Here is a 15,650-nt window from a genome sequence, read left to right as displayed (position 1 = left end):
GAAGTAAGCAAAGAACTGACACCAGAGTTCAAGTCTCCTAGCCCGTTTCCTTGAACCCCACCTCACAACTAGTGCAGCCTGCCTTACACAAAGGTTCGCGGGAAGCTGGCAAGTGGCACATCACACACGCACAACCAGAAACAGGCAGAAAACCCCACAGTAGTTATGAATGCCAGAACGGCACACAAACCCACATTCTCCCCATGGAAGGAAGGCCTCAGACGGTGAGAGGGAGGGGTTTGGTCACGCCCAGATGGGTCCTCCGCTCTCTGCAGACTTGCATACCGTCACACGGCCCACCAGGTGGAAACTGTGACTCTGCGGCTGCCTTTCATCATCACTGGCTCTCCTATTCCATTTCCCACTTCCCACCTCCTGTCTCGTGCGCCTCACCGACCCCTGGGAAGGGCCAACTGCCCACCCGATCACGTCCATCTCCATCGTCATTGAGGTGGTTGCCTGGGGGGGTGGCCCGGGTTGGTGGAGGGAGGGAACAAGCAGCAGCCGAGGAACCACTGCTTGGGCCCCCCGCCTCCCCCTCCCCAGCCGAGCTCCCCCTTTCGGCTTGCGCTCGCTGCACATGCTGGGAGAGCTCATCTCGCCAGCGCAGCAGCTCATTGGCCCACTCGGAGATGCTGCCCTTGATGCGAGGGTCACACATGCTCACCAACATGTAGACCAGCTTCTGGGTGACAGGCACAAGATGGTTCATCACACCGTTTTGCAGCCTCCGTACCAGGTCGCACACGGCTGGAACCAACTCTGCACGTCCGTCAGCCGTCTCCAGAAAGGCGCCCAACCTCGCATGAAGCCTGTGGGTCATGGGGGTGAACAGAGCCAGTGTCGCCATGTCAGAGGAGAGCATGTCTGTGCACTGCTTGAAGGGCTCAAGCACCATCACAGCCTAAGAGATGGCCAGCCACTTGTCCTGGTTGAGCCGCCTCTCAGCCCCAGGGCTTCGTTCTCCAGGAACATTGCCCTGAGGGCCCTCTTCTGCTCCACCAAACGCCTGAGCATGGCATGGGTGGAGTTCCAATGTGTGTCAACGTCACCCTTCAGGCGGTGCTCCGGCACGCCTTTTCGGGTCACACAGTGCGTAGTTGTCCTTCATACTGCATGAGAAGTGACTCACGAGCTGCCGGCATTTCATGATGAGAAGCCGGACGTCCAGAGCTGCGACATCCTGCCTGGATTCCTGAGAGCCCAGGCCCAGGGCATCCCTCACCATGAGGGGGAGAAGGTGGATCGCACAGTAAATCCGTTCTTCGTGGCCCAATGCCGCTGCTGCCGCCCGGATGTTTTCACCACCATCTGTCACCATGAAGCCCTTGGTGACATCCCTGCCTACCCACGACTCTAACTGTGCCCTCAGGGTGGCAGCGATGTTGTCCACCGTGTGCGCCTCCGCGAACAACTGCGCATGGAGCATAGCCTGGCGATAGCCGGCCTGGCGGCTCTCTCCCTCCCTAGCGCTGCTTCCCACACCCCCATCCACGAGCTCATCATCTGTTTGCCACCAGTGCGCGGTGAGGGAGAGGAACCCGTGCTGCGCATGCTGGCTTGTCCACAGGTCGGATGTGAAGTGCACGGTCCTCCCGGCGGTGCTGGACAGCTGTGCCTTCACATACGCCCTGGCGGCCCTGTACAACAAGGTCACAATGGTCTGCGCCATTATGGACCAAGCTGGGAACTTGTACCAGGGCGCTAGGTAGCGGATCAGCCTCAGGAAGGCAACCTTCTCCACTAGACAATAGGGAAAATCATCCACTGCGATCACCTCACCGATGAGACAAGTCACCTTTCTCATTGGTGCCCTAACCCCACCTCTTGGCATCCTACTGATGCCACCCTCCCCACCAAAGAGCTCGGAAAGAATAGCTTGGCATGCCTTTTGTACCGTGGCCGCCTCACGGGTTGCGGCGGGGAGAGCACCAGACGATGGCAGTGTGCTGGGTCCTGGCCCCTTGGCCAACGGAGAACCAGCCTCTCTCTCCCCCTGAAGAAGCACCGCATTGTGGTGCTTCCGGAGATGGTTCTGGAGTGCGGAGGTCAAGAGATGATGGACATCTTTCCCTCAACTGACCCACTCCCTACAGAGCTGGCACTCGGCGAGTGTTGGATCATCCTCTGACACCTGGAAGTACTTCCAGGCTGAGGATGTGAAGTGGCTCCCATGCTGCTTGGCCGCTGTGGGTGACATGGGAGCAGCCTGCCTAGAGGTGCTCGGGGAAGACACGCCGTGTCTAGAGAACAGGGGGGAGGTGGCAGTGGGAGTAGGGGTTGAGATGGCTGACCCACCTCTGGGTGCACCTCCTTCATCTCTTCCTCTTGCACCTCGACCCCCTCCTCCCATGTCCCCATGGAAGAACCGCTGCTGGGGAGTGAAGAAGCAGGCAAAGTTGACAATGGGGAGTCCAGCGACCGTGCAAGCTCCATCACCGCACTCTTTGTGGTGGGGGTGAGGTCCGAGACATGACGCGCATCCAAGAAGCTCACACCCACTCCCTCCCCAGGCTGCTCCTCCTCCTCCTCACGCTGCTGCAGGAAAGGCTCCACAACAGCAGCAGCAGGAGTAGAAGGAAGGACAGCCTGGACAGCAGCGGTGGTCCCCTGCCCAGTGCCATCAGCACCTGTTGTCACCTGTGCAGGGGCGGCAGCTCCAGAGGCCCCCTCAGGAAAGAGGCTCTGCCACTGGATCTTGGAGGGCACCTCCGGAGCTGCTCCCAGTGCAGGTTGGGGGTGAGCCGAAGCCCTCCCCCTCCTCTTCACCCCTCTAGTCTTCTCCTTCGCTTTCCCCCCAGGGCCCCTCTGACCTACGCTGCTGCCACTCATTGTTCCCCTGGGCCAAACTCTGGCTACCTGAACTGTGGAAAAGTTTAACCACCTAGCTACCTGTCCTGGCCTAGGATCAGTCCCACCCTGACCTGACCACTTTTTATGTACCCTCCCCCAAAGACAACTATGGGATTTTCTCCCAAACAACACAAGAGGCCCTAACCTAACCTTTAGTAAATTCTGGTTTGTTTGTTTTTTTAAAAAAAGAGCCAGCTAGTGAGCCTGGTCTAGAGAACCTCAGCTGAACCAGTCACACTGACCTGGAGATGGATTTGTAAACCTTTTTAAAAGGGGGAAGTGATGCCCAGGAGATTTAGCCTATCTAAATCTGAGCTCCAACAATGGATCCCTCAGGAACCAGGAGGAGGAGTTTTCTTTTTCCTGCAAGGTCACTCTTTCCTCCCCATTGAATTCTAAATCTACTGGCAGCCAGGAGGCTGCCCCAACAACCGTTTGACCTTTTAAGCTATTAAAAAATCAAGATCCCTTGCCCTTTTAAAGATGTAGCTGAGCCTAGTTGGTGAGAACGAAGCTGACCGGCCCTACCCCTATGGTTTAAATGTATTGCCCAGACACTCCCTAACAGATCTTATTAAACAGAGGGAACACACACAGCCCTGGCAGAGAGACAGAGACAGCCCTCACCCCAGGCACAGTTGGCAACCACCTACAAACGACCCAAGGACTGGAAAGGGCGGAGCGGTTGGCGAGCAGAGGGAGAGACTCGGGCATGCGCGCACCGCCGCACAGGCTCTACTGCAGGCGAGGACTGGTCATGGCCAGTGGCCACAGGCCACGGGCAGAAGAAAAGCAGCAGAATGCAACCTCCCGCAGAGGCGATTGGGCACAAACACACAGCAGAACCGGCATGGCCACACCCCGTCCCCCTCAAGTATGGCTCGGCTCAACCCCAAATTAAGGCGAGTGGGCACCAACTTCGCCAGTAGTAATGCTCGGCTCAAAGCAGCTACAAAAGCACAATGCTAACTCCCGCAGAGGCGTGCTGCCACAAACACAACACCCCGGCAGAACTGGCAACCCCCCCTTTGTCTTCCCCCCACCCACAGAAACTGCTCCTCCCCCCCCACACACAGAGAATCTGCTTCCCCCCCCCCACACACACACAGGAGAAAAGGTATAGAGGAAAACCCCCAAAATCAAACTGTGTGGATGTCTTCCAGCAGGAGCAGGGACGAGAAGTAAATCCAATCCAGTCCTATTCCAGTAAGTGGGAATCAGGATCTCTCAGAGTCAGACTCAGGAGCAACACCACCAAAATGGAAGGAATTCCAGACTCGAGTGGTGGTGGGGGGTCAGGAGTTTTCATACTCTTCTCCTGGCCAATGCAAAAGGGAGAATCCCTGTTCTGATTGGCCAGGAGAAGACCAGGCTTGGCCACCAATGGCTGCTGGAGAATGCTGCTAGTTGCTTCCTAACTGACGGTTATGCTGCTGGTTCGGAGACCCCGAATTCGCTGCATTTATTTGGCGATCACCCCGAACTCACTGAGTTCGGCTCGTCATTTCCCCGCCTTTTTTTGAATTTGTTTCCATCCAAAATTTAAACCACCGAATCGGGGAAAATTCAGCTGTTTTGGGGTTTGGGACGAACCAAATCGACAGTCCTAGATGGGATTATATGTAGTCTTTCTTATAGTAATGTAAGTGTGGGCATAAAAAGAGTACTGGTAAAAATTGGTATTTGCTAGAGAATATTTCTTTATTCAATAAGAAAGCCATGATTGCTTTTGGGAGGACTAAGAATTTGAGGGAACATCTTGTTCATAGCAACATTCCTATATATATATATATATATATATATATAGCAACATTCCTATATATATACACATATATATAGCAACATTCCTATATATATATATACACACACACACACACACACACACACACACACAAACATGCAACTCTACACAGGTTATAAACTTTGTTAGAAAAACAAGGAACTGAAGAACACTTACAGCAGAACACAAACTGATGAGAACAAGTGCCCCATTAGCTAAACACTTTATTGAAAATAATCATGATCCCTCTGATTTTGTATTTTGGGCTGTGCAGAAAATAACTTGTAAAATGAAAAACTGCTATTGAAAAAAGAAGCAGATAGGATTGTTTTACTGCAGACCCTGACACCTAAAGGGTTAAATTTATCTCTAGAATTGCATCAGCTTTTGTAATATAGAGAGGTTTTGCATCAACTAAACACTGGTACATAAAAGGGTCCTTCCATTGGCAATTTACCACTGAACATATACTCTTATTTGAAAAAAACTATTGCAAAACTAACAGGTTGGTAACATTCATTTAGGTACAAATAAGATTTGTTAAATTTGATACAAAACCTGTTGGGTGCTGGACAGTTTTATCTTCTCTCTTTCATTTACAAGGACTTCTTTTCTTTCTCCTCCATGCAATTTCAAGGACGAATAAGGTCTAGCAGTTTTGTATATGGAACAACCTGTACTCTGACTTTTAGTAAGTTTTATTTGCTTATATAATTTTAACTAAATACCTATTTTTATAAACTCAGTAATGTAATTACATTTTGTATATTACAGATTCTCCTGAAGAAGTCTCTTGGGCGAAATGCGTAGTGAATTTTAGCTGAGTAATAAAACATAATTTTACCTATTTTGCACCATCAGCCTCAGCTTTATTTTTTATATCTATTGCAACAATATTCAGGCTTTGGGTTTACCGAACGGCAAAACCTGGGGGTCTGTCCGAGGCCGAATATGCATTCCCTGAAAAAGGCTGAGTAGATATTCAGCTTTTGGGGTTTCGGCTATTTGCCATCTGCAGAGTCTCCATGTCGTGGCCCTTGTTCCATTTAAAGGAGAGCTACCTCCTTCCTTCATAACCCTGCCCCCTGGCTGATTTCCGGGCAGCAGGAGGGAGGGAGCAGGCATCTTGGAATGGCCAATAGGAAAGCTCCCTGGAGCTTCCCATGTGGCCAATGGCAGCAATGCATTTTGCATTGCTGCAAAGCCAGCTGGTGCAATCTACCTGGATTGCAACAGAGGATAACCAAGGGAGGGAGGAGGGGCAGTAATTCTCAGTGGCCAGTAGGAGCCCAGTTAAGGAACAACAGTATTTTTTCACCAATCACAGAAGGTGTTTTTTGGCTGGAATTATTTTCAGGCTTTTCTGTGCTTGGCCAAAGCATATAAAAACAGGTCTGGTTCCCAGACCAGGCCATTCGTCATAGAGGTTTGAGAGAGTTTGGTGGTATAGCTTGGCTTTTGCTTTGCTGCCTGATTCTCCCTCTGCATCCTGGTGCCTCATCCTGGCCTACTGGATTGGATTCCTTCCTTCCTGTTGTCTGGTGGAGAAGCCATCGAAGGGTTTGAGATATCATTGTTTTCCTTTTAAACTGGTTGTTGTATTTGGGACTTATTTTCTAAATTTTGCTAGAAGCCAGCAGGTCTTGGCCTGTTGGTTGCGGGGGGGGGGGATGCTAGTTTAACTAAGGCTACATCTGCCTGACATTAAAATCATTTGGACTCTGTTTCTGAATTCAGTCTGCTGTGATACAAGGCCTATTCATTTCATTGAGGCTCGAATTGGCAAAGCACTTTGATGACTGGAAAGTTTACAAGTTTTTTTTTTTTAAAGAGAAGATCAAGCTTCCAGTAAAAGGCAGCCAAGTTTCAGTACAGACAACTGAAAAACTCTAGTTGATGTTTGGATGACATTACAAACAAAGGATTTGTTTGTATATCACCATTCTTCTTTTCTCCCCCCTCCCTTTAAAAAGACTTTAAGAATCATTTTCAAATCGTGGCTTATGGAAACCAAGGATTACAGCTATTATACTGTATAGACATGTCAACTATTCATATCCCTACAAAACACAGACGTTTCCAGACATACTTTTTTCTTCCTTTCTTTTCTCTTTCCTTAGAAGTGCTTTTTTTCCTCTAAACGTTCTCATCAGATGCCCAGATCTGGATTTTTGTACATACACAGAGATTTCATCATTCATTTCAGTAAAACGACTGGATCGTTACAAGGTCAAGATACAAAAGAGGTCCCTCCGCAGAAATGAACAGGGAGGCAGTTACAGGCAAGGGTGGATGAGGATACCAAAATCACCCTAGAAAAGGGCCATACCCCTTCCTGCAACCACGTTTCTACCACCATTCCCCTTCCTGCCTTCCCACACTCCTCACCTCATGAACACATGAAGCTGCCTTATACTGAATCAGATCCTTGGTCCATCAAAGTCAGTATGGTCTACTCAGATTGGTAGCAGCTCTCCAGGGTCTCAGCTAGAGCAGTTTCTTGGGCAGTCCTAGCAGCTCCATAGCAAACAACTCTTCTCCAAGGGGGAAAGAAGGTTCCTTTTCTCAGCAAAACAAACTCACATCTGCCTTGAGTAGAGGCTATTCCTGTCCGTGGGAGGGGGTGGATCGCCAGCCTTAGATCCTTCTGAGCTAGAGATCTGCCAGGACCCACGAAGGGCCAGACCAAACGATTTCGCGGGCCTTATATGGCCCCCGGGCCTGATGTTCCCCACCTCTGGCTTAGGGCAATAGCCCGTTGGGGTTTCCCCCAGTAAAGTAAACATCAATCTGCCCCTTCTTACAGGCAGGACATCTCTATATACACTCTGGACTGGAGTTCCCTAGATTGGGGGAATGATTGTATTCTACTAAACTTATGAATCTGTCATTTTAATTGTTTTAAAAATTATACTATGCTTCCCAAGAGAGAGGTATGTGTGTGTGTGTATATATAAAATGATCAGCAAAGTTGCTCAGGTAGATTCACAGGATTTTTATTCAATGACTTAGAAAGTGCAATAGCAAAGTGCTTTTCTTGCCTCCCCTGCAGGTTTCTTCTTCTAGTTGCAGTAAGACTCTAGGTCATAGAGGGAGCAGGTATTTTCACAACATTGTTCCACAATTCCTCTCTTCCAGTCCTCTGGCTGGAATGACAGTGCTTCCATTCCATTCGCTGCCAGACAGAGAGAACACCCGGATTAATTCATCTTCAAATAGGGTATATATGTGCAAAATGCCCATCTTGTGAGACCATCTTTCAGAATGTGATTTAAATTCTGTATGTGTGTGTGTGTGGTTGTTTTTAACTTGAAGCAAATGTAAATAGTATCTATTTCAGGGCTGCTTCCAGTTTTGGGGACTCTTGAGTCCCTTCCCCTTGACAGCTGTCTATCCATGATCGCGCGTGCCCCCCCCCCCACGTCTCTGCCTGGCTGCCACTCAGTGTTTAACTCCCACTACTAATCTTGATGGTGGCAGCATCTCCTCCTTACTGCTGCCTTTCCTTCCAGTCTGCTTGTGGATGTGATAGGGTTGCCAACCTCCAGGTGGCTAAGCAAAAACAATCAGCACTCTGCTCAGTTCTGAACATATATTCAATGGAGAGACAGTCAATACAAATAACTGTGCCGCAATATCTACAAGTGAACAATCGTCAAACAGGGAAACATGGTACAACAAATAAGAAAAAACTAATCTATATACAAGAAATCTATGTCAAAAAGGACTCAGAGGAAAACTTTTGATATAGATTTCTTGTATATAGATTAGTTTTTTTCTTATTTGTTGTACCATGTTTCCCTGTGTGATGATTGTTCACTAGGGCTGTTGGGGGGAAAAAATCAGTAAAATTCGGATTCGGCAAAATTTGGCCCATTTTAATTCAGGAAATGCTGAAGTCCGAGCTCCCGTGATTTGCATCTGTGCAATTCGGCATGAGATTCGGAGTTTGGGAATAAATTTGGCCGAATAAAGCCATTTAAAGCACATTTGCGGCTTTCTGTGGCTCCGGGAGGGGGAATTTTGGGGGTAGAGGTCCCATACTTTCAGGGTAGCTTGAGGGGACCCTTCTTACAAGAATCCCCAAGTTTTGTAAAGATTGGGTCAGAGGGTCCTGGGCATGAGCCCGGCCACTGAGCAGCCCGGGGAGAGAAAAAAAGAGCATCTGTGTGTGAGAGAGAGAGACCCCGTGGGGGGTGCACTTTTTTGTCAGCTTGCCTTTCAGTCAGACCGCCGGGCCAGGGTAATGGTATGGCCCAACTGCCGAGGCAACCAGATCCCTGGGCCAGGGTAATGGTACGGCCCAACTGCCAAGGCTACTACCGTAAGTGCAACCCGCGTAAATTGCATATCTTCAGGATTGATAGAGTTCATGCTGCTGTATTCAAATCTTCCACAGCAACAATCACACTCGCAAAGAGGAGATCAAGCCCCCCCCCCCTGCACAGACACTCTTTCTTTCTCTCCCTGGACCGTGCAGCAGCCGGGCTCACGCACTCACCCGTGACTGATTGGCCAGAAGAAGACCCAGCTTGGCCACCGATTGGCCGCGAGAGAATGCTCCTTCGGGGATGCTGAATTTGTACGAATTTATTCAGTGTCTGCCCGAACTCGCCGAGTATGGCTCGTCGTTTTCCCATTTTTTGTTTGTTTGTTTGTTTTTACTTCGGTTCTATCCAAAGTAGAAACTGCCGAATTGGGGAAAATTCAGTTTTTTCCGGTTCGGGACGAACCAAATTGACAGCCCTATTGTTCACTTGTAGATATTGCTGCACAGTTATTTGTATTGGCTGTCTATCCATTGAATATATGTTCAGAACTGAGCCGTGTGCTGATTGTTTTTGCTTAGCCGCTTGTACTGCACTGTGAACAGTTTTGTTATAACCTCCAGTTGGTGGCTGGAGATCTCCCGCTATTACAACTGATCTCCAGCCAATAGAGATCAGTTCACCTGGAGAAAATGGCCGCTTTATCCATTGGACTCTATGGCATTGAAGTCCCTCCCCTCTCCAAACCCTGCCCTCCTCAGGCTCTGCCCCAAAAATCTCCAGGTATTTCCCAACCTGGACCTGGCAACCCTAGGATGCGATGAAGAAGAGAAGTTGAAGACAGACTGGAAGGGATAGCACTAGTAAAAAGGAGGAGAGCAGCCATTGCTACTATCACAGCTAATGGTGGGAGGCAAGAAGGGAACAGTGGCAAGGAGAAGCTGTGATTCCCCCTCAATTTCAGGTACAGAAAAGTTTCCCTTTTTATAGACAATTAACGTTTTGCCTTGAACAGCATGGCCCATAGTTTGACTATTGACATCGAAAACTAAAATGGTACCATCCCCTACATGTAAAAATATTATAATGAATTACATAATCACCAATTTTCTGCCCAGATCTATTACTTAGTAGCAAGGACAGCCCTAGACTTTGTAGCAACTAGCTATATCGTGCATCTATATAATTTAGAAGTTGACTCAATCTTGAAAACCATAGAGGACGACAGGCAGGAAAGCCAGGCAAAAATGGAAATGTTATTTTCATCCATTAGTTTGATTAGTATTTTTGGAGCCCTTATTTTCATTGGCGTACTTAAGTAGTGGCAGATGTGCCCTCTTGTTGAAACGGTTTCCTTAGGAATGCAGCCTATGATCTGCCTTCTAATTATGAAAATAATGGGATTTTCTTCTCTACTTTTCTTCTCTGAGTTTCTATAGTTCAATGCAGAAATCTATTATTTGTAAAGGTCCCCTGTGCAAGCACCGGGTCATTCGTGACCCATGGGGTGACGTCACATCCCGACGTTTTCTAGGCAGACTTTGTTGTGGGGTGGTTTGCCAGTGCCTTCCCCAGTCATCTTCCCTTTAACCTCAGCAAGCTGGGTACTCATTTTACCGACCTCGGAAGGATGGAAGGCTGAGTCAACCTCGAGCCGGCTACCTGAAACCAACTTCCGTTGGGATCGAACTCAGGTCGTGAGCAGAGTTTGGACTGCAGTACTGCAGCTTACCACTCTGCGCCACGGGGCTCTTAATTTGTACTGTTTAGGAAGCCCGAAAAGTTACCAAGGGATTCTTCGATGTTCCGCCGTGCTCTAAGGGGATAGTAGAAGCCCCGATCTCCACATACAAGGTAGAGTGCTTCCACTAGATGGGGCCCACACAGTCTCTGACTGGGAACAGCATGACTAGCAGTAGGAGCCAAAACAGCAAGTAGTGCCAGGAGAGGCAAAGATCTGATCCAGAAACCCATGGTGATGTTGGCAAGACCTTGGAAAGAGAAGACAAGGTGAGGAAATGGGGTTAAAGCAGAGAGAAGAGTCTATGACTTCCACCACTCAGAACCTAAAGTACTTTAAGACTGATCTCTTCTTTCTCCGTCCTCCTCTCATAGAATCATAGAGTTGGATGGGACCACCAGGGTCATCTAGTCCAATCGTCTTGTTTGGGGGCTTCCTAGAGGCACGTGGTTGGCCACTGTGTGAGCAGACTGCTGGACTTGATGGGCCTTGGTCTGATCCAACAGGGCTTTTCTTTTCTTATGTTCTAATCCCCTGCACAATGCAGGAAATTCCAAACTACCTCCTCCCCCCACACCCCAATGACCCCCTACTCCATGCCCAGAAGATGGCCAAGATGCCCTCCCTCTCACCATCTGCTTAAGGTCATAGCACTGCTGACAGATGGCCATCTAACCTCTTCTTTAGAACCTCCAGGGAAGGAGAGTTTCCCACCTCCCGAGGAATCCTGGTCCACTGAGGAACCACTCTTACTGTTAGAAAATTCTTCTTAATGTCTAGACAGAAACTCTTTTGATTTAATTTCAACCTGTTGGTTCTGGTCTGACCTTCTGGGGCAACAGAAAACACTTCTGGGGCAACAGAAAACATTATAATGTTCTTCATAAAAAGTTTCTGTTTCAAAAAACAACATGCGGATAGCACAGGGACTTGTTTTTGTGTAGGACTGCTTTACATGTTATTTTTTCTCAAAGTAGTGCACTTAAAACATTACACATGTACACCTAAACATATGCTATGGCTCAGTGCCAGATCCATGCCTTAAGCTGTATATACACTATGGGTAAACTCCAGGAGCTGAGTTTGGCTTGACCCACATGGTAGAAAATACACATTTGCCCCTTCATAACGTATGAAGCAGATCTTGGATGTAATGGTGGTATGTTAGTCTTACCGAAGTGAACATCCATGCAAAATGTTTAATGGGGCTCACTTCCAAGTAATTTGTCTAGGGCTACAGCCTAAAGACTTAGGTGTGCATCAGAACCACATTTCAGAATAAATTGAAGCTGTGTGGTGTAGTGTCACATTAGGATTTGGAAGACCCAGGTTCAAATCCCTACTCTGGCTTGAAGACTCACTGGGTGATCTCGTGCCAGGCATTCTCTTTCAGTCTGTTAGGGGTGTGCACCAATTTTTTTATTCAGTGTTTTCTTTAGGTTTGGAAATGTTCAAAAAACCTGAAAAAGCCAAATTCTTAATTTGGATTTTTCAAAAAATTCAGGTTAACAAACCCAAACCTGAAAAATCCAGCACACAGCTGAAGGCTGGGCTCAGAGCAAACCCAGCCTTTGGTTCTGCATCCTGCCACAATAAAACGTCACCTGGAGTTCAGCTGCAGCAGCAAAGGACTGAAGGCACCGCTGGCTGGGATCTCCCAGCCAGCTCCGCCTCCAATCTGCTTTGCCATGGCAGCAGATCTTCAGATCTTTGGAGATCTGCTGCCGTGGTAGGGTTGCCAACTGCCAGGTAGTAGCAGGAGGTCTCCTGCTAACAACTGATCTCCAGCCGATAGAGATTAGATCACTTGCAGACAAATGGCCGCTTTGGCAATTGAACTCCATGGCATTGAAGTCCTTCCCCAAACCCCACCCTCTTCAGGCTCCACCCCCAAAATATCCTGCCGGTTGAGAAGAGGGACCTGGCAACCCTATGCAGTGGTGAAGCATACTGCAGGCAAGTAAGAGAGGGGGAGGGAAGACTTAAAAAATGGCAGTCGGGCCATAGCAGCCCCAAATAATGCCATATAATCCACTTTTCTGGCTTCCATTTATTGCTGCCATTTCCCCCCTGGTAAACCCCCCTCCATTCTGAAAAGGTATTTATTTTTAACCTGATATCACTCCCTGTATTTTAAAACTGTATTATGCCATTAAAGGTATTTGCATTATTATTATTGAAAAGGTGTTTTGGGGAAGGGGTTCTATTCAGCATATCGATATGCACATCCCTAGTCTGAATTACCTCACATAGTTGTTGTGATGGAGGGAAAGTGGAAAAGAGTACACTGTCTTGAGCTCCTTGAGCCAGCGTGGTGTAGTGGTTAAGAGCGGTGGTTTGGAGCGGTGGATTCTGAACTGGAGAACTGGGTTTGATTCCCCACTCCTCCATATGAGCGGCGGAGGCTAATCTGGCAAACTGGATTTGTTTCCCCGCTCCTATTTGCGAAGCCAGCTGGGTGACCTTGGGCAAGTCACAGCTCTGTTAGAGCTCTCTCAGCCTCACCTACCTCACAGGGTGTCTGTTGTGGGGAGGGGAAGGGAAGGCGATTGTAAGCTGGTTTGAGTCTCCCTTAAGTGGTAGAGAAAGTCGGCATATAAAACCCAACTCTTCTTCTTCTTCTTGATGGAAGGACATAAATCAAATATATTTGTAAAAATAACTATAATGGGAAGGGTGTCATTCTTGTAACAAGGAGTGAGCGCTCACCACAGTCTTGCTTGCTAACAATGGGTCCCTACTGGCAATTTGTTCTCGGGCAGCATGCCCTTCAAGTTTGTCAGTCTGCAGTCCTATACCGAGCCCTATAGCTGGGGGAAGGCATGTTCAATATGCACATGCATATTGGAGCTCTTTAAATTCACATAGTTAAAAGCAAGAAAAATCCCCTGCACACGTGGAACGGCAAACTCTGCTGAATTACAGCCAATAGCTGTACATGTATACGGGGAAATCTGTGCTTTGCCGAGCAGCATGAATCATTTCTTCGGCACAATTCAGCCCAAAACTGCTTTGAAGTCTTCCATTTGTTCAAGTGCAGAATTCACTGAAACGTGCTCAGAAGGTTACAAAGGAAGCATGGTGAGCTAACTATCAATCAATCAATCAAGTACCTAAAGTACATAAAAAAGAAAGCATTTAGCTAATGCAGTAACACATTGAAGAGCTATTTTAGGCCAAACGAATTGCAATCATACCGACAAGGAAATTAGCCACTGCTTCTGTAATATTATAATCCTGATTGTTAAGAAGAGTGAGAACCATTTGGTAATTAGGGAATCTCACAATCTGGGTTAAAACAGGATTTAAAAATTTTAAACATAGCGATTGATAAAAGGGGCATTGGAAGAAAACATGTTGAATAATTTCAACCTCTTCATTGGAACAGGGACAATCAGAGAAGGTTACTTCCGGTTAATAGAGCTGACGGTAATATGTTAAATCTAGCTAAGGAGAAAGCCCTGCATAGAGCTGGAGTAACCAGTTGATATAAATATAGGGCAATTTCACCAGATTTAGGAAAGCTAACTATCTGTCTATCCAGTGGTGCTTGCTTCTTTGTGATTTCTGAAGCCAACTTGCAAGACTCACCCAAGGCCACCCCATGAGCTTAAAACCAGAGCATGACTGCTGGCAAGACGTTGACCTCCCATCTTTAAACCCCCAGTTCTATGCACTGCACAACAGAATCCAAGAGAAAGTGGAGGAAAGAAAGACTTACCTAATCAAATTATATTGACAGAAGCTTTGAATGAAGGTAGTTCAGAAAAGAGAAGAAAAAAATATTACGTTGAAGTGACTCCGCAGCCTCCTCTCTCTTCCACATTTATAGTCCCTTGGCTATTCCTAATGGCACAAGGTTTGGTCAGAGCTCCACCTTTTCAGCATTTCCTGGCCAATTTTTTTGCTGCCTGGGCACATTAAATCTTCCGTGTGCATAGTCAACAGGCCTTAAAGAAGGAACATGAGAAGCAACCGTTTGCAGTTTCCATCCCATTACACTCATCGCCAGTGTTTGCTCCATAGGCCTGGAGTTGCTGTCACCCTTTTAGGGAGAGCGATAATGGGGCTATTAAAGCTCTCCAATTACACTAATGCTGGGCAATTGGCAGGGCTGAGACTGGGGTGGCCACCGAGGTGTCCATCCTAGCAGCTGTTTCTGAAGTGCAGAATTAAGAAAAAACAAACATGTTAACACGTTAGACCAATTTTCCCCCCCTGCTGGGTAACCAGTTACAGGCCGAAGTTGTTGATGAGACACTGCTATAGCCGGGCGTTAAAGAGGAAAGAAAACACTTCATCACAGCAAATAATAACTAAAGCTGCATTTCCTGTTGGAACAAAAGATACCAACTTGGAGAGATGGAAATTTTCTATAGGGAGCTGAATCATGCCACTGAGTTCCTTCTTTTTAACATGACTGTTATAGCTTTATTACATGCGGTCTCAAAGCACTCTTGGACTTATTTTCTGAGAACATGGCTTGCCTTTGACAGCTAAAATAACTTAACCAGATATCTGGTTCACCCTTGATTGATAAAATGAAATCTAGCCAAGAAACATCTGTATGCCGGTTTTTAATGAATGACTCTATCCCTGAAGTCACATTAAAGGTGGCGGAATTTTTGACGGAAGTTGTCAAGACTAGAATCAAAGTTTAAATCATATTTATATGGGAAATGTATGGATTGAGGATTCTTGTATACCGTCTATGCTATATTTCTGAGAATATGCCAATAAAGGTTGATTGATATCTGGTTCGTGTTGTCAAAAACCCACAGCAGAGTGCATATGGCTGGCATGAAATAATTCACACACACAATGGGCGAAAACACAAGGTTGCTTTAGCCTCCTTTATTCCCTGTTTCAGCCAGGATTCAGCCAGGATCAAACACACTTTTGGCGAAACGCATGCGTTCGATCCTGGCTGAATCCTGGCTGAAACAGGGAATAAAGGAGGCTAAAGTGACCATGCCCAATATGTCCCATTTTTGTTATACATTATTTA

General features: G+C 47.3%; 1 protein-coding gene across 1 annotated transcript; it reads right to left on the bottom strand.

The window, feature by feature from the left end:
• Positions 1-7,695: 7,695 nt before the first annotated feature.
• INS (insulin) lies at positions 7,696-10,875 on the bottom strand. Its single transcript, XM_056851723.1, has 2 exons — positions 10,689-10,875; positions 7,696-7,808 (listed from the first exon to the last, which is right to left on the bottom strand). The coding sequence occupies exons 1-2, from the start codon at positions 10,873-10,875 to the stop codon at positions 7,696-7,698; spliced, it is 300 nt and encodes a 99-aa protein (XP_056707701.1).
• Between the last annotated feature and the right edge of the window lie 4,775 nt (positions 10,876-15,650).

The sequence above is a fragment of the Euleptes europaea genome, chromosome 6 (genome assembly GCF_029931775.1).
Source record: "Euleptes europaea isolate rEulEur1 chromosome 6, rEulEur1.hap1, whole genome shotgun sequence".
NCBI classification, from domain to species: Eukaryota; Metazoa; Chordata; class Lepidosauria; order Squamata; family Sphaerodactylidae; genus Euleptes; species Euleptes europaea.
This window is presented reverse-complemented; position numbering and strand designations above follow the sequence as displayed.

What these genes read in the sequence shown, in the direction of transcription:
- INS (XM_056851723.1), bottom strand. Translation starts at nt 10,875, where the DNA reads ATGGGTTTCTGGATCAGATCTTTGCCTCTCCTGGCACTACTTGCTGTT. An exon ending in GAACATCGAAGAATCCCTTG is followed by an intron (nt 7,809 to 10,688) that starts GTAACTTTTCGG and finishes TCTGTCTGGCAG; the next exon opens with CGAATGGAATGGAAGCACTG.